Below are 22518 nucleotides of genomic sequence, written 5' to 3' on the forward strand. Positions count from 1 at the left end.
ATTTATTATTCCTAGAAAACTCGGGCGTTGCAGAACTTGTCGGTACGTTTTGTATTATCACTTTCTTACTCTGCTGGATGAACAAAATAAAAAAATCTGCCGTGATTGGAAGTTTGCTAAGTTTTGAAAGTTTTATTGTTGGTTTGTGGGACTGCGCGATTGTGTATACGATGGTTCCTGAATTTATATATATAAAAAAAATAGTAAGAAATAGCGTATCACTTCACTGACGCTTGGAATGTTTTGTTTCTCTTGTTTTAAATACTTCATACAAAGATTAATATTTATCTTTTTTCATTTGCCCGAAATAAATCGGAATAGTATACGGATGGTAATGAACTAAATGTTTTTTACACAAAAGAAAAAAAAAATTTAAATTTCAACTTAAAACTTATGCATTATGTTTCGTTTTAGTTTCTAATATTTATTAATGAAATATGTAAATTTTTGCATTTTGTTTTCAAAAAAATTGATAAGGGAAGCGGTTTATAAATTTTCTCACTCCTATCAAAACATCCCAAGCCAACAATTATTAAAATTGGCTCCATATGGTTCCCATATGAATATGCTCCGAGGGACCAATATTGGGATGTTTAAATTTTTTAATATGGGTCCTATGTAGTGTCAATATAGGCCCATATAGGGTCGATATAGGACTTATATTGTCTTAGTAATGAATATTAAATATCAGGTGAATCTGACAATTCCTTAGAGGGCCGATATTGGTTGTAAAGTGGCAGTAGAATATCGGGTTTATCGGACAATTCTATATAGGGCCCATATCTGAAAAATATCGGCCTTTGAGCCCTTATTGAGCCAAGACTCTGGTTCAATGAGGGCCCAAGTTATTTTGCTGCTTAGAGATTTTAGTATAATACTATCATTTTAACTATTTTACTGAATTTTTTAGATTTAATTTCATTGAATTTTCTAATTTTTCAAATTATTCCTTTTCTAACGGGATAAAATTATGATTAAAATCTGTACAATAAGATAAAGAAAATGTATTAAGATGAGTTTATCACAATCTCAGCAAATCCATTAAAAAAACTATCTTTACCGGCTTATACTGTGTTGTGCAAAACCTGAAAATTTTGCTTTTCCCAAACACAATAATGTGCGGAAAAAAATTTATGACTTTCTTTAAAAATAATATTAACTATTGTTTAAAATTATTATGTAATAGTAATAATGACAGTGAAACCTAATTTTATAATTACATAAAATTAGAATGAAGTTAAATAGCATTATCAAAATTTTATAAATATTACTAAATAAAGAAGTCACATAAACAAATGTATTCTAAAAAACATATGTTTCCTTCACAATTACAAATAGTATCATAATTTCACAAATTTTAAAAATAACATCAGTGATAATTTATAACTTATAGCTCTATATGAAAAAATAGATTATTGAGAACATTTAAATATTTAATTATGTATTCACTGTGTCAGATAAATTTAATAAAGTACATTGCGTGGTTGCACGTGTTGTCCACGTCACCAAATTTATTACTTTATAGTTGTCTGATAACACAAGCCTTTTTTTTTCAATCCCTACAATTGGGTATAATATAAAAAAAACACAACTACTTCCACTTAGTAGGAATAACATTTACCATGACGCAATGCTAAATTCTATGCCACTATCCACATAAATCAATTATTAATCAAAAATCGAATATCAATTACTTTTCTTTATAATGCAATAAAATCTGGCGAGCAGCTATTTAAACGATCAAACACTTCGTTTGTTTATTTGTGGCTTGAAGTTAGGCTTGCAGAAAATGCCGTTCATGGGTTAAATTCAGTAGGAATAACACAACCTGTGACGTAGGCTATAGTATACCCAATTAGTTCAAACTCTCCCTCTACATATTTATATATCTTGTTCAAATTCTCAATCGTTAATAAAATACTTTTTATTAATCCACTCAAGTTCAATTACATTCTTTTAAACTTGCAGTGGACGATGCTTGATGTTAATGCAGTTTTTTTCCAAATATTAAGTAATTAAATACAATTAATTAATTAAATGTAATAAATTAATTAAATGCAATAAATTAATTTTAGTTTCATGTAGGAGATAAAATTTTAATTATTAAAGAAAAAGTAAGTAAAATAAAATTTTTATTTGTTGAGCTAAGTAGAAATTGACTTTGAAACAAAAAATATTTTATATTAATTGTTTTTAACTAAGTTAATGTGAAAGGCTTTTGACTATCGGGCCATGCATATTTAATTTCTTTAAGCTTTCTTACAATACTTCATAACATTTGTGTTTTCAGTTTCTTCCAAGAATCATGTGTTTTTTTCGGATGAAGGGTAAAAAATTACTTACAATGTCCCATTCAGGATGTTGATCTTGCAATCCTTTGTATTCGACGTAGCTGGCAAATCCTTCGTTGATCCACACATCGTCCCACCACTCCATTGTCACCAGATTCCCAAACCACTGTAACGAGCATAACAAACGTATTCACAAATGTATAGTTTGTCTACTGTAAGAACTACTCCTGCAACAATTCGCAGGCTGTCTGCTGCTATGGAAACAAGCAGCACAAGTAGCTTCTCTTCATTCTAGGGCTAACACAATAGATCGAAGAAAAATATTCTCTCGTCAACCAGACTGAGTCAAAACCTGTCCCAAACAATGATCCAACACCTCTCTCTGAAATAGTTATACCTCGATACCATAGTCACAGCCATGGGTTCAGACGAATGGCTAGAAGAGTTCTTACTTTAGGCAAACTATATACTGAAGTCAATAAGAACGGAATTAATTTATTTACTGAAGTCAATAAGATTCCGGCAGTTCAAAATAACTAAAACAAATATATCGACAATTCTGTCCTCTATTCCTAAATCCGTGTTTCGGCTATGTAAGGATGAATGACAAACTATATCGGAGTTTAATTAAACATTTGGCTACGTAATATTTAACAATATTATTTATCATATAAAATATTTCCCTCTCATTCAAAGTTAAATTGTATTGCATTCCTTGCATCATTGCACGAGTGAGAATGCAATTATTTCGAGTAGACAGAAAAAGTACGTTGCTATCAGTATATTTCAGAATAATGCATCATAGCTGTAGATAAATAGATTTAGAGGATGGGCAGCTCCAGAGATCAGGGCACATCAACCAGAGGTCTATTGTACCCTAATCCTAAATCATGATTAGCAAGAAATCCTTAAGGCTAAAACAAAGTTCAGCTAACACCTTACAGGAACATCTTGCAGTTTCCAAGTCTTAATGCAGCGTTGCCCTAAATGCTCAAATATTTGAGCAAAATAGACCTCACGTAGTACATGCCACGAAGTCTTTTCTTCAGGATGACAACCTCTACAAAGAGCATTAGATTCAATACCCATTACGTATAGGTATCTCCTGATGGCGCAGTGTCCATCTAATGATCTTCCTCAAGCTGTTCCTGTTTAGCTTAAGAAGCTCCTTTTGACCTACACGGGGACAATCACTATTCAGCTTCTTAGCTTGTCTCTGACCGTCTGTGTTTGTGGTCATAGCTGTTACTATCAGTGTTAGAGATTGTAATATGTTTTTATAGTTGGTGTCACGTGACTCTGACTGCTGCTGCTGCTTTCATTTAATTTTTATTCTTTAACTTTGGTTTTTATGTCGGCAACCTTCTTGAAATGTTTTGTGTTGATTATTTCAGTGTTCGAATTAGTTAGGTTTTGAAAATATCACTAAATTGAGATAGCATTAGAATTAATAAATGTTTGTTAAGTTTTAATTTGTATTTGTTTATTCATCTGTAGAACTAGTAGTTCATTTGAATAGCATTAAAAAGGCGTCCGTGAAATTTGTTTGCTGCAATTTACATTTTCTGGCGTCCGTGACAGGACATTTTTTCCGATTCGAAACAATGTTTCAAGCAGCAAAAGGATTTTAAAAATAAGATTTGTTGTTCGAAGATTGGCGCTAATTGGAGAAAAAGGTCACAATATCGGAACTGAAAGAAGCAATTTTGAAAAGTAAGCAGTATTCCGAAGATCCACAGTTTGTTGAAGATATTTTGGTAACAACTGTTAGTGACCGGAAGCATAAAGAATTGGCGGATCAAAAACGATTAGAATATGAAGAACGGGAAAGAATAAGATTACATGAACTGAAGTTGGCGCGAATTCAAGTAAACCCGCCAGTGGCAATAGCAGGTGAGTCCGAAAATTCTATGATTACTAGTGCTAGGAGGAAATTTAATTTACCCAAATTAGAGTTTCGACAATTCAGTGGGGATATCAAGGAATGGTTACCTTTTTGGAGCCAATTCCAACAGATTCATCAAGATGTAGATATTGCTCCCGAAAATAAATTTCAGTACCTTATTCAAGCTACTGTAAGCGGATCTAGAGCGCGAGAAGTTGTAGAGAGCTTTCCGCCAACCGGAGCTAACTACGCCAAGGTAATTGATAGTCTGAAAGCTTGGTTTGGAAGAGATGAACTTTTGGTAGAAGTTTATGTTCGCGAACTATTAAGATTAATAATTTCGGTTCAGAAAAATTAGAAAATTTTAATGACTTCTCTCTATGATAAACTTGAATCGTACCTTAGAGCATTAGAGACACTAGGAGTAACAACTGATAAATGTGCTTCAATACTTTATCCAATGGTTGAATCTTGTTTTCAAGAAGAGTTCCTGAAAGCATGGAACAGAAGTCCTTCTAACGCAGCTTCAACTGATGCTAAAGAACGACTGAACAATTTGATGAATTTCCAGAAAACTGAAACTGAAGGAGAGGAAAGAATAAATTTAGCCATGACTGGGTTTGGTTTGGGTTCAAGTGAAAATCACCAAACTTTTAGGGGAAAAGGAAAGCCTTTGATTTCAGGTAGAGTGCCTACAGCTGCCAATTTACTTACTGCGGCTTCAAAAGAGGTAAAGAAATTATGTGTTTTTTGTTCTGGAAAGCACTCCAGCTCAGACTGTTTCACCGCTCAAAGGATGAGTTTAGCCGAGAGACAAGATATAGTAAGAAAAAACCAGTGTTGTTTTGCGTGTTTGAATCCTGGTCATCCAGTACGTAAGTGCAAAATGTTTATCAAATGTATTGTATGCGGTAAAAGACATGCGCCACTTATGTGTGAGAAGCTAGATACCCGAGGTAAAGAATCAGGAGAAAGTGGTGAGAAATGTGAAAGTTCTGAGATTAACATGTCTAACATTACTTATGGTCCCAAAGTGTATCTTCAGACATTAAAAATCAAACTGGTTTCAGATAACAAGGAAATTCTAGTGAGAGCTGTATTAGATTCCGGATCCCAAAAAACGTATATTTTGAAAAGTCTCGTGGAACAAATGGGATATACTCCGGTAAGAAAAGAAACGCTTATACATTCTTTATTTGGTGGTATTAACTCTGATAAGTATGAACATACATGTTATAGAATCCGATTAAGAAATCCTAAAAACAGCATAACTTGTAACATGGAAGCTTTGGATCAGTCTTCTATATGTAATAACATTACACCTGTAACTTCAGGTCCGTGGATCAAGGAGCTTCAGGAAATGAAGATAACTTTATCAGATATTGGTAATGAATTGCAACCTGTACAAGTACTTCTTGGAGCTGACGTGATAGGGAAGCTTATGACAGGCCAGCGTAAAGTATTAACTTGTGGACTTGTCGCCATTGAAACTTTACTTGGTTGGACTTAGTCGGGAAAAGTACCTGAAAGCGATACATCTTTATGCAATTCTATGTTGGTAACTTCTCTTTTAGTGAAAGAAATGGATATATCAGATATGTGGACATTGGATACCATAGGGATACAGGATCCATCAGAACAGGAGACTAAAGAAGAACTTTATAACGCTTCGGTAGATCATTTCTTAAAGACTGTTAAAGTTGAAGATCAACGTTTCCTTGTTAGTCTACCTTGGCTTGACGTACATTTGCCTTTGCCCGACAATTTTAATTTAGCACTAAAAGGATTGCAAGTAACAACTCGGAAGCTTAAAGCAGAAAATTTGTTTGAGGAATATGGAAATGTTTTCAAAGACTGGGAACGAGAAGGCATCATCGAAGAGGTTCCTGTAGAAGAACTGAAATTGACTTGTCACTATATGCCACATCGTCACGTAGTGAAGGAGAACAGTACAACAAAGATTAGGCCGGTGTTTAATGCTTCGTCTAAACAAAAGGGACATCCCAGTCTTAATGACTGTGTTGAAAAGGGCCTAAATTCCTTCCATAATGACAAGGTTTCGCCTCCATTAAGTTTGGCATAACAGCAGATATACGCAAAGCTTTTTTGCAAATAGGTCTCCATAAGCCAGATAGAGATTTTCTATGGCACGACGAACAAGGTGAGCTCAAACATTACCGTCATCGAAGAGTTGTCTTCGGTGTTTCTTGTAGTTCATTTTTGCTAGCGTCAACCATACGATACCACTTAGAAAACAAACTAGATGAAGCCACACAAGGAAATGGAAGATATCCTGAAGGCATTATCCGCCAACTACTACTCAGTTTTTATGTGGATAACTGTTTAGTTAGTGTTGAAACTGAGCAAGAGTTAAAGCAGTTCATTGAAGTTGCCACAGAAATTATGGCTGAAAGAAAATTTGATTTAAGAGGGTGGGAGTTCACTAATCCCGCTGAATCCACTGTAAGGTCAACAAACATTCTAGGAATGATACGGGACAGACAAAGTGATACTCTTTCCATAAATATTCCTGATGTTAATGAAACAAAGAATGAAGTGATCACAAAGCGAAATATTTTATCAGCTTCACACAAAGTTTTTGATCCCATAGGGATAACCAGTCCAGTGATGGTGCGTCCAAAACTTTTGTTACAATATTTGTGGAAGTCTAAAATTGGTTAAGACGCTGAAGTTGATATAAAAACGAGCGAAGAATTTCTAAAATGGTTAAATGAGCTTGAATATTTGAAGAATGTGAGGGTGGCAAGATGGTTGCACTGCGATAAGGGAGTTGAAAATATTTCACTTCACTTTTTTTGTGATGCAAGCAAGTATGCCTATTCGGCAGTAGTCTTTCTGCGAGTTTGTTATATGACTAATGTTTATGTACAGCTGGTACAAAGTAAAACAAGAATTGCCCCTTGTGGGAAAAAAGAGACAACAATTGCAAGATTAGAACTTCTTGGTGCCACAATATCTGCTCGTCTATCCACTGAGGTACGAAAAGAGTTTAAAACCCACAATGTGTATTTTTGGACAGACTCCACCACAGTGTTAGCTTGGTTGAAAAGAGAAGAAACGTGGGGTGTATTCGTACAGAACCGTGTTCAAGAAATTAGGAAACTGACACCAGTTCAAGCATGGAGGCATGTACCTGGATCCTTGAATCCCGCGGATCGGCCAAGTAGAGGTTGTTCAGCTAAGCAATTGTGCCAGTCAAAATGGCGGGAGGGTCCCTGTTGGTTGTACCTTCCATCCCGTGAATGGCCAACTAACGACTCAGAGGAAGATGTCAATGAAGAAGAAGTGATTAGAGAAAAAAGAAGAACGATCGTATCTTCAATTGTAAATATTGAAGTTACAGAAATATGGAGCGATCATTTTTCCTCTTACAGTAGAAACATCAGAGTGGTGTCATGGATTCTTCGTTTCATGCATGACACATTACATGAAAATAAATTAAAAGGTAACTTGAGCTATGAAGAATTCAAAGAAGCAGAAACTCAAGTGCTTAAATCCATGCAATTAAAAGTGTTTCAAGATGAGAAGTTTCTTAACAAAATGCAAGCATTTAGAGATGAAAAGGGATTACTGCGAATAAGAACCAAACTTGTAAATAGTGATGAAACTGAAGATTTTAAATTTCCCATTCTTTTACCTGGTAATAGTTTCGCTATGAAGTTAATACGAGAAGAGCATGAGAAATCAATGCATGCTGGTTCTTCTATCGTACTTGTCAGACTTAGGGAGAAGTTTTGGATTCTTAAGGCTAAAAAGTTAGTAAAAGAAGTCATTTCTAAATGCGTGACATGCAAGCGTTTCAAATCTAAACCAGTTGAAGTTCCCTTCGCTCCGCTGCCTAGAGAAAGAGTTACCTTGACAAAAGTCTTCGAGGTAAGTGGTGTAGATTATGCTGGTCCTCTCTACTTGAAGTCAAAAGGAAAAGCTTGGATCGTTTTATTTACGTGCGCCGTTTACCAAACGGTCCATTTTGAACTGGTGCAATCACTCACCACAGATGCTTATATCCAAGCTCTCAGACGATTCATTACCAGACGAGGCCGGATTTCAATCCTTTATTCCGACAACGGCACAAATTTTGTGGGAGCCAACAGAGCATTGAAAACATTAGATTGGAACAAGATAGCCGCATACTCAACCGCTCAAAGAATCACTTGGAAATTTATTCCACCTACCGAAGCATGGTGGGGTGGGTGGTGGGAGCGAATGGTCAGAATGCTCAAAGAACTACTACGTCGAGTTCTAGGGAAATCTACCATCGATTACGAAGAACTCTACACGATATTGTGTGACTGTGAGTCAATAATAAATTCAAGTCCACTCACTTACATACAAGATAATCCAAATGAATTAGTACCGTTGACACCCGAAATGTTTATTCACGGTGGCGGTAACAGCGAAATACCAGATCTAGATAATGTAGACCGATCTTGCCTCATAAAACGAATAAAGTATTTGCAGAAGCTACGTGAAAACCTCAGACAAAGATTTCGAAATGAATACCTTGCTCTTTTAGTCCACAAAGGGGTAAGAAGAAATAACGTTTTAGACGTTGGTGATTTTGTGTTAATAGGACATGACAATGTCCGTCGTATCGATTGGCCACTTGGAGTTATTTTAGAAACTTTTCCTGGTAAAGATGGTATTCCTAGAGTTGCAAGACTCTGGACCAGTAAGGGTGAAAGGATCCGTCCATTTCAAAGGCTTTACCCATTAGAAGTATCTACCAAAACAGATATTGAGGTTTTAAAAGCTGCTAGAAGGACTGACGATTTTGTAGAAAACAATGAAGCTTTAGAGGTGAATTATTTTCCTTAAACTAAGTAGGGAAGAATCATCAAAGTTCCTGTTCGGTTGGACTTATGAGCATTCTTTTTATTTTTAGCTCCAGTTAGTTTAAAGTTCCAACTTTCGTAAAATTTTGGTTGCAAAGTTCAATAAGCCTAACTTTGCAAGGTGGGAGTATGTTAGAGATTGTAATATGTTTTTATAGTTGGTGTCACGTGACTCTGACTGCTGCTGCTTTCATTAAATTTTTATTCTTTAACTTTGGTTTTTATGTTGGCAACCTTCTTGAAATGTTTTGTGGCGATTATTTCAGTGTTCGAATTAGTTAGGTTTTGAAAATATCACTAAATTGAGATTGCTTTAGAATTAATAAATTTTTGTTAAGTTTTAATTTGTATTTGTTTATTCATCTGTAGAACTAGTAGTTCATTTGAATAACATTAAAAAGGCGTCCGTGAAATTTATTTGTTTGCTGCAATTTACAATCAGTATTACACTATCTGTCCAAAGTGCACGGACTCCCAATGTTATGAACTTAGAGAGTCCCTGAGACGCATATGGGTCCCTCTTTTTGCATCGATGACAGCCTGCACACGAATACTTTACTCCAGTTTTTGATAGGACTTCCATCACAGCTGAAGTGAGTGTTTGCAGTCTGGCTACCTAATCTACGCTTTAATTCGTTCTATGGAATCGGGGTTCTGAGGAGATTTTGAACACCCATTTCTTCCAACCATGTGTGAATGGAACAGTTATCCTGCTGGAAGAGAAATAGGCCTTTCCGGAATATTGCCATAGAAATGGGAGTGCAGCATTGTCCACATACACATCTCATGTTTTCAACCACAGGCACTAACATACTCAAACCACGACAAACATTCTAAAACCATAACAACCGGATATCCGGATAGGGGATCTTTAAAAAAAAAATTTATATTAAAAAAATACACTAAATGATGTATGACAACCCCACAGTAATCGTAAAAAAAGAAAAGCTAAAAGATGCAGAAAAGAAATACCATGTGTGCCATTTCGTGTGATATGACAGCAGAGATCCTCTGAAGTTGAGATGGACTGGACTTGGATTCATCGTACAGCAGAGAGGTTTCCCTGAAAGTGATGATACCCCAATGCTCCATCGCACCCGATACAAAATCAGGAATGGCAATCATGTCTGCAAAACATAACAGAGTCACTGGCGAAAATTAAAAGACGCACTCTAAGATTCTTTGTGAAGTCTTAATTACTCAGGTGATACAGCTTTATTGTTTTTATGTGACTGTTTTGCACTTGTTTACGTTAGTGCTTCACTTGGTTAAATTAGACGATGTATAATATAAATATAGAATATTCAGATATTATATTAGTATGTCATAATATTTAGACCGAATTATTGGACGCACTGTAGTCTACCAACGATGGCTTAGGGGCATTTAAGCGCTAAAAAAACTGTTGATATTAATAACAAAAAGTATTTCTATAACAGCTGTGGTGTCTCAGGTTATAGAGTGTTCGCTTCCCAATGAGGAGAACCGGGTTCGAATCCCAGCGATGGCTGGTCGATGCGAATTTCGCACCCGGTTTGCACCGACTACAGTGCTGACGTGAAATATATTCAACGGTAGAGGAATCATGGATTAGAGTCCCCTTGCCGTCAGGCTAGCCGTGGGAGGATTTCGTGGATTTCCTCTTTATGAGACACAAATGCGAATTATTTCATTCAAAAAGTCTTCCATGAAGGCAACTTTTTTCCTAATACTTTACGCAGGTGTTCCACCTGTCTTCTGGATTGTGTTCAAAATCACAAGGCTACGAAGTTGAACATTAGTATTCGTAAACCCTATATTGGGTCAGCTGTTCAACGATGGCTATAAAATATAACCCTTATGTTTCATTATTGGTTCAAAAACTTTAAACACAAATTTCATTAATTTTATACAATTTTTAAATTTTATGCAAACGTAACGGGAGAAATTACGCAAATTTTTCTTCATTTTTGAAAAAATGAACTCTGCGGAGGCATTTTAAGATATGCTTCCAAAAAAAAAACTTTCTGATTTGTATTGTTAGTTTTTTAATAGTTTCAAATTGTTGTAAAAAGAGATTATTATTTAAAATACTACTACTGTCCGGTAACTCGATTATCTAATTTTAACCTACATTCAAAGTATTTAATGCTATAGTTTATCCTATATATTATTGCGATAGCAGATTAAAAATTTCTCCATTTATGTATGAAGTGTTCAACAATTATTTTGTAATTTTTTTTCAAACATTATATATTTTTGTGATTTATTTGTAATGTAGCGTATCTACCACTACAAAAATACAATTCCAATTCACTAGTATATAAGGCATGATAACTCGATTCTATGGTGGGGTACCTTTTCATACATGACGGTTGACAGGGTCGATAAATATATCCCCACATTGGTGACCCGGACGTGATGCGAACACGCCTACGTTGACAGTAACACTCACTTAGATATGAACGCGCCTACTTCGATGGATGGTCCACATTGAACAGTTGATTTGCTATTTGTGACTGCTACGCTATCTACCTCCTCTCGCTGTTGCTACTCAGTCTCGATTACCCACATCGTACAACGTATTCACTCGACTGCTAAAGGCAACACAGAAGCGACCACGACCGTGAACTTAATACAGCTCTCAAGACCCGAACTCAAATGAACGGAGATCTTAATACAGCTCTCTCGGCTTCTCACAAAAACAACAATGAATCAACTAGTGATATCCGTTCATCGAATTCTATAACAGATATAATTCTGGTGGGAGTATATAAGACACTAGTATATAAGACATGTTAACACGATTCTATGGTGGGGTACCTTTTCATAGATGACGGTTGACAATACTTGTATACTAGTGAATTGGAATTGTATTTTTGTAGTGGTAGATAAGCCGCAGTACTCCCCCACCACGGTATGATTTGTTATGGGAACGTGGAGGACTTTGTGACTCCACAGATTTAACGTGCATCAGTCACCATTTACTACACTGGGAGTCGTGGATGGAGATCGAACCCATGACCCCGAGATTAAGAGAATATATATGGAGTATATATTCTCTTAATCTCGGGGTCGGAAATATATAGAGTATATCCTGAAAAAATATTTTCTGGATATACTCTATATATTTTCTGGATCAACCTTCATCTATCAAAAGGTAGCTCAAGATGGAATCAAGTTAGTCATGTCTTATATACTAGTTATTTGATATTTGTAGTGATAGACTCTCAGGAATTACTTTGTCTTTACAACTTCAAATAAACTCGTCGATCAAAGTTATCTGCAATTATTTGAAGGTCAAGAAAAATAACTTGCCTTGTTTGGGTAAGGGATATTCAATATTGAAATAGGTCTCGTAATACTCCAATACCCTTGCACCGAACTTTAGTGCGTACTTGGTCTTGTTGACTTGGTCTGCGGAAGAATACACTCTGAACTGAAAAAACAAGTCGTCCATTTTTAAACATTTTCTTATTTATTATCACAGTTCATAATTTTGAATAATTTTTGCTTCAGTTGAAATGCGTTCCATTGAACATCTTTACTCAATTTTATGGTTGTAAGTATTTTCGAATCATAAACTTTAAAAATGGCTCAAGCTTCTTAAAAATACTAACCATCTCAAAATTTCCGAACTATGTTCAATGAAACACATTTCAATGACTGCAAAACCTAGTGAAAAATATTAATTACTAGCTGAATTACCCGCTCTCCTTACGGGGTAAATAAAAATAATGAATCAGAACTGAAGAACACGACGATATTTTGCACAAAGAACTTACCGGCACAATAAAAAATAATAATAATTTTTTTTAATTATCTTTCGTCCTTGCCGATGGCTTTATGTTTTTAGATTAAGCAAAACACGTTTTTATAAGTACATTCCATCAAAATAAAGATCTTCGGGAATGATGCTTGAAACCAACTCATGATTGTTAAAATATAAAACAATTGATTTTTATTTAGTACTTTTCGAGAGAAAGGTACAACATCTATATTAACACTGAAAGGAGAAGCATTTAATTAGGTTCCAAGTATAATAATTTTACCTGCATTAATAAATATAGTATTAATTCAAATTGCAGACATTACCATGATACGAAAAGCTCCTAATACCAAAATTAATCAAGCACCATTGACTGGTCAATACGGCACCCTGCTTGCGCTGACCACAGTGCTGAGGTGAAATATCATCCATCCGTCAGGCTACACGTGGGTGGTTTTCCTCACCATACAAAGCAAATGCGGGTAAGTTTCCTGAAAAAGTTCTCCGCAAAGGCAAATTTCTCCTTTACCTTTTGGATTGGGATCAAAATGACAAGGGCACGGAGTTGAACAGTCGTAAATTCAAAATTGGGTAGGCTGTTCAACGACTGTTAAAATAAAATAAAATAGAAGATAACTGAAGCAAATAGATAGTTGGAAATCTCGACTAAATCTGAACCGGAATAGATGCGTTTTGGAGACAATGACCAAGGAACCAATTTAGCAATACAATATTGTTTTGACTGTCCCAGTCACAAAATTGTCATTTGGCAGATCGTCGTGTCTCGACCCGATGGCCTCCTGTGTCGTGAGCAAGACAACGACCCCAAGGAACGGCAGGTCCGATGATCGCGTTATATCAAATATTTTCCGGGCATAACTGATTCACCCATATATTAATTCCATAGTATAGTTCGTCTATGGTAAGAACTTCTCCAGCCAAAGAGTCTTCTACAGCTACGGAAACAAGAATAGTACATTTCATTGAGGGTATCTTCTCTTCAATAGGCGATCGCAATGACCGAATACGCCATCTGGAGATAAGACCACTCTAGGGCTTTAGGCACCGCTTGGCGCGGTCGAGAATAAACGCTTTGAAAACCGCAAATATGGTAATCCTACCTATTAATGCGCCACACCTTATCTTGCAGCAACCCTGTTTCGTTGGTCTAGGACAGGGGATGCCAAACTTTTTTTATCATCGACCCCTACATAATTTTTCGAAATCTCCATCGACCCCCATAAAAGTAATTTTCTGTTAATTAAAATAAAACTCTATTAGATACTGTGTTTGTACATTTATTTTGTGATTTTGAACATTTATTAAAGTAATAGTATATAGTGTAACAATAGTTTTATGAAAAATATATTAATATTGAAATATAAATACCTTAATATTTATGAAATAATAAGTAAGAAGAAATAATAAGTAAAGTAACTACGGATTTATTGCTTCTTAATCAATGACATGGGTATGCCTGGTGTTTTCTTTTCCTGCAAGTTTCGTTATATTGGGTTCAAAATTGGTCAATTTTAATCTGAAATCCCCTCGAAACTCCACATTTAATTTATTTCTGTTCTTAGTTAAGATTGAATTTACGTGACTGAAACCGGTTTCAACCATATAGGAACTTGGAAATGCTATCATAAATGGCTGAGCTATTTCGTAAAGTCTTACATATTTTTGCATTATATTTATATTTGTCCAAAATTTGCTTATCGTTAATTTTTTAAAAATCATCTTTGCTTTAAATCCCCATAATAATTCAGCAAGCTCATCTTGCAGGTTGATGTCCACGTTTTCAATTTGAGCAGAAAATGGCACAATAATCCTATCAGAGATGTCAATGTTTTCCAAATCAACAAAACGCAGTTTAAAATCGTCGCTCAATTTTTGAAGATTACCTATATATATTTCCAAGTCTTCTTCTTTTATTTCTAATTGTCACATATCTGAAAAATACTGATAATTTTTCGACCAATCGACCCTTCCGGTACGGATCGACCCCCATTCGACCGCCTGGCTTAGATCGACCCCCGCTTATGTTAAATAGACCCCTGGGGGTCTATATAGACCACTTTGGTGACCTCTGGTCTAGGAGGATAATGGTTGATGTTGATTGAGAAGCTATTTCATTTGTGTTAACATTTTTTTTTCCTGTCTGAAAAACAGTTAAAAATTTAATCAAACTTAAAATTTATCAGATTTCTTGAAAGAGAATAAGAAAACTTAGGTCGCTGAATTCTCTAGAATCGATCAAATTTTTTTTAGGGTCGTAATAAATTGTTTATTTTGAAAGATGCAAAGCTGTTTATTGTGAAAGATGTATTAAAGACTTATTTTTCTTAGATATCTGTATGCGACTTCAAAATAATACTGAAACAGTGCTAGAGATTTCTAAATTGCTATCTAGTTAAAGTGATTAAATTTCCAAGGTAGTGTTTAATTCCTCATTTTTAAATAAGAGAACATGAGAGAGCAATGACTTAAAAAATATTAAGAAGTTTCTTAAAAAATTAAAAATATATAGTTTCCTTCCATGTTTTATGTAAAATAACATAGAAGAACTCTTTTTTTTTTACATATTTATGCAAAGAATTGCCAAAATATTTCTATCATATTTTATAGATGCAATTAAATGGACAAATTACATAATAATCATAGTCTCAACTGCAAAGGTCATATTGTATTCACAATGCATGTTGATTTTCAATTCAATACTTTCAAACATGAATTTTCTAAATAACTTTCAGATAATATGGTGAATAGATTTCAAAATAAATATGTATAATGCAGATTTTATTATTGCATACTATTAGTCAATTAATTTTATGAAGTAGACCTAAGAATTCACCAACTGCTGCATTTTTCCACTGATTACTGAATTTTTATTTACAAAATACGGAATAATTATGAAATTTAATGAATTGGTAAGCGTGGTTGGTTTATTACTAAACAATTGGGTGACTTATTTTTAGTTTCTTTTATTTCTGAAAGAAATACCAAGCAATTTTCAACTATTTTATTAGCAGATTTAAATTTGGTATTAATTATAGTGGGTAATATTATGAAAATACCTTTAAAATGAAAAATTACACAAGAAAAGGATTCAATTTTACATTGAGCAGTAAGAAAACAGGTTTTGATATCGGAAAATTTCAAATTCTCAATTACGACGTCAAATATGGCATTTATTAGATTGTTTTTTCAATATTTTAGAATATATCTCTATTAGGTGTATCTCTAGATTGCTATAAAACACAGAAGAAATGTTAATGTATATAAATATTTGTATTTCTAATGTTCATTAGCAATTCTGGCTACTCTCAGTATTTGGAAGGAATTAATAACATTTTTCAAAACCTGGAAGATAAGTTTATGTACTTTTATTTACACTTCCCACAGAAGCAAGCTAGGACTGCCACCAAATTTTACTATATTCAACCATTTGTCTAATCCATGAATCTTAAATTATACGAGGAGAATAATATGATCTCAATATATCAAATTACAACACTATTTATAAAAAATTGTGGGAAATAATTCTGTATGTTTTTCATTCTGAATTCTGCAGCACCAAGATAATATTCCCTCATGTCAAATTTTGAGTTATAAATGCTATTTTAATGAGTAATTATAAATGCAAATGAGACATGAAGACTTAATGAGAGATGAAAAATCCATTTTCTTGAGAAAAATATGGAAAAAGATTAAGCAAAGTAAAAACATAAATCGAAATTTAGGGAATGCGCTAAGATTTTCAATTTAGTTTATCATCATGTATATTGTACATGTTTAACTTGACATCCAATATAAAGCTCAACGAAAATAAAACAGAGTTTTATTTTAAAAAAATAAAGATTAATAGATAAATTATGTGTTATCATTCCTTTCTTTCCGTCAAGAACCAAGAATATAATAATGTAAAAAACAAAGCATAGTAATGTAAAAAACAAACTTCTATATGCAAAAGTTCTATACAAAGTTTTTGTCAACACAAATTTATCCTGTCCTAATCAATCATTTACAATTATCATGTCATATACTTTAATATTTTAGTAACATCCAAACAATCTGGAGGTTATAAACATGTTATTTATAGCTGGAATATTTAATTGCTTTGCTTTTTTAGTAAAATAAAACAATTAATACAAATTACTTTTATTGGACCCTAATTTTTTTATTTTTTCAGAAAATTTTTATTTTATTTTATCTCCTTCTTAAAAAAAGAAAAACAGTTCATCTTCGCTCTCAATTGTTCTTCTAAAAACAATTTCTGATGATGAAGGTTTTTTCATCTATTAATGTTGATGGAAATCGCTGTAACAATATTGGGAGAACATCCGTTTTTTTTTTCTCCTTAAGTTACGTTTGAAGCCATTGCTAAAGATGTAAAAAGTAAGTCCTGCTTTTACAAGCGCTGTGGAGAGCAACTTGGAGACTGATCTGGTTCGCCAAGAATGCCAAGTGGTGCCCAAATCGTGAGCCTTTCCTTGAAAGCGACCGGTTCCATGCCTTGGGTTCCTTCCCTCTCCTCCTCTTTTCCGTTGTATAGGAATGTACTAGTATGATATTTCTTCTTTCTTTAATATTTTTCGTATTTGATTGTTAAAATTATTTTTTAGCATTTTCATGACGCTTTCTTTTAGAACTATGTTTAATGTAGTTTTCAGTTCCATATAGCTTCCTAACTTAAACGATTTTAATCTACTCAAAAATCAAGACAAAAACTTTCCTTCTTCTGTGATTCTCCACACGCTAGTAGTGAAAGCATGCGAGGTGTTGCCATAGGTAGAGAGCTCTGCTCTAGGGCACCTGTAGCCCCACCAATAGAAGAAAAAGATTCCTTTTCTCTGGCCGGCCCGAGCCTGTCCTAAACAGTAACCCCACACCCTTACTTGAAATAGTTATACCTCGTTACCATGGTCACCGCCACGAGTCCAGACGAATGGCTAGGAGAGTTCTTACTTTAGACAAACTATGTACGGTATCGAAATATTCAATAAAAATATGTTTTTTTTTGTTTGTTTTTTTCTTTAATTTCTGGAGCAGAAAAGGAAAGAAAAATATGGATTATCTTACTTGTTTCCCATTTGCCGTTGTTTGCGTCGACTTGAAATCGCATACAATGAAACATACCAGATACGTCACCATGGGAACGGATTTTTGGAATGTCGTCACAACTAGGCTGGAATTTTGTCTGGGTTTTGTTGCCTGTTTCAAAATTATTGAAATTAATTACGATTATTTACATACGAGTACATAACGATTGCATCAACAAAATGTAACAAAAATACGACTTGGGTTAAACATATTGGCTACTAAGTAATTTTTGCAAGCAATTCTCTCTCGACCTTTATCTCAAGTAAGTTTGTTTTGTTTCTTCTATACATTATGAATGCTGAAAATTGGTAATATTTTATTACTTAAATTATTTTCTTACGTTTCGCCAATATTAAGCCGTAAATTGCAGCAGCAACAACAAAAATGCATAAAATTAGAAATATGTTCTGTTTCAATTTAGAAATTTACGAAAAAGAAAGTTGGATTTTTAGAAACTTTTTAAAAAAATTAATAAAGAAGGAAAGATATTAGGAATTTTAAATTGTTATAAATAAATAGTAATATTTATAATTGCAATCACTGGCAAATTATTAAACGCACTATAATATTCTAAGTAAAATCTTAATTGTCAGATAATACTATTCAGCTTTATTGTTTTTATATAACTGAATATTGTTTACGTTCGTTACGTTACGTTACGCTTTGCACTTCTTTACGTTCGTGAATCAATGGATTAAATTAGACGATATTTAATACAAATTAGACAATTGTATAAATTTGATAATATCTTATATAGATATAGAATATTTATTATATCAGGTATTATAATAGTATATTATAATAATTCAATCAAAGTATTAGGCGCACTGCAGTTTTTTTAATAATTACATGTTTTGCGCGAGTTTATAGGCAATACTTTTATATTTAAACATACATGTAATGGGTTTTTTTATTCAGGAGACGTTTCATATACTTTCTATTTGTATTTATTTTTAGCCAATTTCATTATTATGTAAACCAATTGATACACGAACGTAAACAAGTGCAAACAAAACGTAAACAAGTAATAACAATACAGCTGTATAGCATCATCAAATAATTAAGATTTCACATAGAATCTTACAGTGCGTCTCATAATTTGAATGGGAACGTACATCAAAAATTAAAAAAAAAATATTTTTTTTTTAAGTTTCAGTGTATTGAAGTTTCTTAAAATGTCCTTTAGGTGCTTAAAATAATCAAAGAAGACGTGATACATTCCGATGAAAATAATGACTTACTTGGACTGGCATATTAGAGAGGGCTATATAATTTGGACTGTGCATCAGAGAAACGGAGAAAGTAGTTTTAAAACTTGGCTCATCAAAACAAGGAAAAGCCCTTCTAGCATATGTGGGTTGAAATTTAGAAGTAGCCAATGATCTGTAAGAAAATCTCTCAAAAATTACACAAATCATGCGTAGAACGATTCTTACGAATGCCTCAAAATAATTCAATATATCTGGCAAAATAATATACAGTCCTATATATATACACGGTGATTCTAAAAAGATGGGCAAAATTTTAGGAAGTGATGGTACACACCCAAGCAAACAATTTTTATCAAAGAATGCATGGTCGAAAACAAAAAGCAAAACCGCTAGAGGGCGCCGAAGTTTATGTTCTTATATGAGGCAAAAACACACAAAGAACAATGAAGTTAAGTTATAAACGGAAACTTAATGGCATGTGATTACAATAAGTGTTCAAAACAGTGGTCGGCAGAGGCTATGCAAGCAGTACAACGGCGAAGAAAAGATAGGCGAATATTCTGAAACACACCAGGCATATCACGAACTTTCCCTTCAGCCGCCCGAAAGCTTGGTGACAAGTAACGCAGCGCAGTAACTCGCAACAGGAATAGAGCCTTCATGTTCGCATCAAACAGCTTTTCAAATGCGCCAGCACCTTCGCGTTTTGTTTTCGACCATGCATTCTTTGATAAAAATTGTCTACTTGGGTGTGTACTAAAAAACTATCACTCCCTAAAATTTTGCCCATCTTTTTAGAATCACCCTGTATATATATATATATATATATATATATATATATATATATATATATATATATATATATATATATATATATATATATATATATATATATATATATATATATATATATATATATATATATATATATATATATATATAAGGTTAATTATTCTTAATTTCGAAGTATCGCATTTATCAAATATATTACGAAAATAAATGCAACTTCAAAATAATCTTTAAGTTTTATCATAAAAATTTTGATTTATTTTATTTTCTAATTTTATTTATTATGTTTCATGCATCTAACTATAGATGTATATATATATATTGTATGCATGTATACATATACTACATATTGTATGCATGTTCTAAGTGCTTACTGATCGTCTTAAAAAAAAACACTGGTTGAAACGGTTAATTTTATAAATTATTTCCCCCCAGAAGCTAGAGCAGAAAATGAAAAAAAAAAGCTTGAATTATCAACTATGAAGTTAAAATTAAATCGTTCACGTTCTTAAAAGTGGATTTAAAAAAAGGAATTTTTGCGAAGGTAAAAATAGCTGTTATGAATCTTTAATTGCAAAATCAGCTTAAATACCTTCAAATTTCTGAATAAGTAATGAATGGAATAATAATTGAATATTCTTACGAAGATAATGGAAGCTGATGAATTGGTGCTGTTGATCCATTTAAATAGGTTGCTTGCCCCTAGGGCATTTTAACCGATCAATCAGCCTGATAAAAATCAAAGGAAGGCTTGACCTTGATAGCGTGAAAGGCTTTTTTGCTCTGAACTTACCAAGAAGGGAGTGACATTTAAGAGCAAAATGAACGCATTGAATGCCAGTCGAAACCGGATCATCACTTTTCCCATCTAAAGTGCTCATTTCATTATTATTTTAACAAATATAGAATTATTATGAATATTTTAAAATATTCACAAAAAAAAATTTATTTTGCGCTTGTTTCTCAAAATTTTTCATTTTATAGAAATACGCCCTTGTAATTTCTTTTATAACAACCGTCTTTGAACAGTCAACACCATTTTGGGATTACAACTACTAATGTTCAACTCAGTAGTTTTGAACTCAATCCGGAAGACAAGGGAACTCCTGGGTAAAGTTTGCATTTGAGGAGGACTTCCGAAGAAGAGTCACATGGGTTCCGAGAATAGATCTTTTCCCCCTTTAATCAGTAATGATTTTTAAATATTTAATCAATAATAATAATTAAATATTTCGTTTATTTGAGTGAAAATATTTAATTAAAAATTCAGGCATAAAAGAAGCAATAAAATTTAAGAAATTTATATATTTCTTCGAATTAATATAAAATATATTTTATTCAATATAAAAATATATTGAATAAATTTTAAAAAAAAAAGCTTTTTATTTATAAAAAAATTTAATCGTTTTTTTTTCTCATGGAACTGATGAATTCCAAATAAAATAACCGAATTTAGCCGACCATGTGGCCGAGTGGTTAGCGTGTCTTTTTGCGGAGCCATTGGCAGCGGGTTCGAATTCTGCTCTGGGCATGGATGTTTCTTTCCCTCTCTGTGTTCTATGTGCTATCCTCTTTGTGTGAATGTGTGCATGTAACCTACCCTATAAACGGGTTTGTGGTTGTGGGACGTGGGCGACGCTGCTCCACCGCCGTGGCTTCGCCACTGGGTAACGAGAAGAGAGTAGCAGTTTTGGCATTTCTGTGGCCAATGGTACAAACCCCAAGTGTCCGCCATTTTATTCTCTTTCAGCTTATACAGTGCCTGTCCAAATTAATAGACGCACTATAAGATTCTAGGTAACATCTTAATTATTAGGTGATACTATACAGTTTTATTGTTTTTATGTGACTGAAACCGGTTAGCACCGGTTAGCAACGTTAGTGTATCGATTGGATAAATGAGACGATATATTATATAAATATAGAATATTTATAATATCAAGCATTATATCAGTAATTTATAATAATTAGATCAAAGTATTAGACGCACTCTAGTTCTTTTTAATAATTACATGTTTTGCATGAGTTTATAGGCTTTTATATGTAAACATAGATGTAATGGGTTTTTATTTAGGATATTTTTTATATGCTTCCTATTTGTATTCATACCTATATCTGGTTCATTCCTCTCTTAGAGCTGAAGCTTACCTTCTCATGACGTCACCCCGTACACAAATCTCGGAGATCGCAAGCTAAGGTATTATGAAAACTTTGCATCATTCTCCCCGTAAAAATAAGTGCGACTTTTTCTTGATATTAGCTTCCCAACTTCACTCAATTAAACTTATTATTTTCGTTCTAAAACATGATTAAAAAATACTTTCTCGACCATTAGATTAAAAAAAAATCCCATTTTAGACTACTTTAAACTTTTCTAGATATTTTACTAGTTGTCGAAAATGACGCCATAAATACTTTATTTTAAAAAGTTCTGTTTTGACTTTTATTATTAATAAAAATTAAAGCATATATCAACACTTTTTTAGTTACATATTGCTTGGTAGCAGTAAATTGGGTTAAATTTAAAATCCTGATTTTAAAATATGCTAGATAATAGAAATTTATTAGTAATTTTACAATTGTTTATGGATATTTAAGTTTAAGATTATATAATTTATAGATATTTAAATTTAAG

At 33.4% G+C, this 22518-nt stretch overlaps 1 protein-coding gene across 1 annotated transcript in view; it reads right to left on the reverse strand.

The window, feature by feature from the left end:
• The window catches only part of LOC107439767 (uncharacterized), a 169298-nt gene that overhangs the window by 133535 nt on the left and 13245 nt on the right, over nucleotides 1–22518 (reverse strand). The window contains 5 exon segments of the mRNA XM_043051794.3: nucleotides 2344–2457; nucleotides 10005–10159; nucleotides 12330–12450; nucleotides 17863–17994; nucleotides 19125–19266. Of these exon segments, the coding sequence (XP_042907728.2) occupies nucleotides 2344–2457; nucleotides 10005–10159; nucleotides 12330–12450; nucleotides 17863–17994; nucleotides 19125–19266 (664 nt within the window).

Source organism: Parasteatoda tepidariorum, chromosome 6 (genome assembly GCF_982258835.1).
Source record: "Parasteatoda tepidariorum strain Cologne lab strain chromosome 6, Ptep-v5.0, whole genome shotgun sequence".
In the NCBI taxonomy this organism is placed as follows: domain Eukaryota; kingdom Metazoa; phylum Arthropoda; class Arachnida; order Araneae; family Theridiidae; genus Parasteatoda; species Parasteatoda tepidariorum.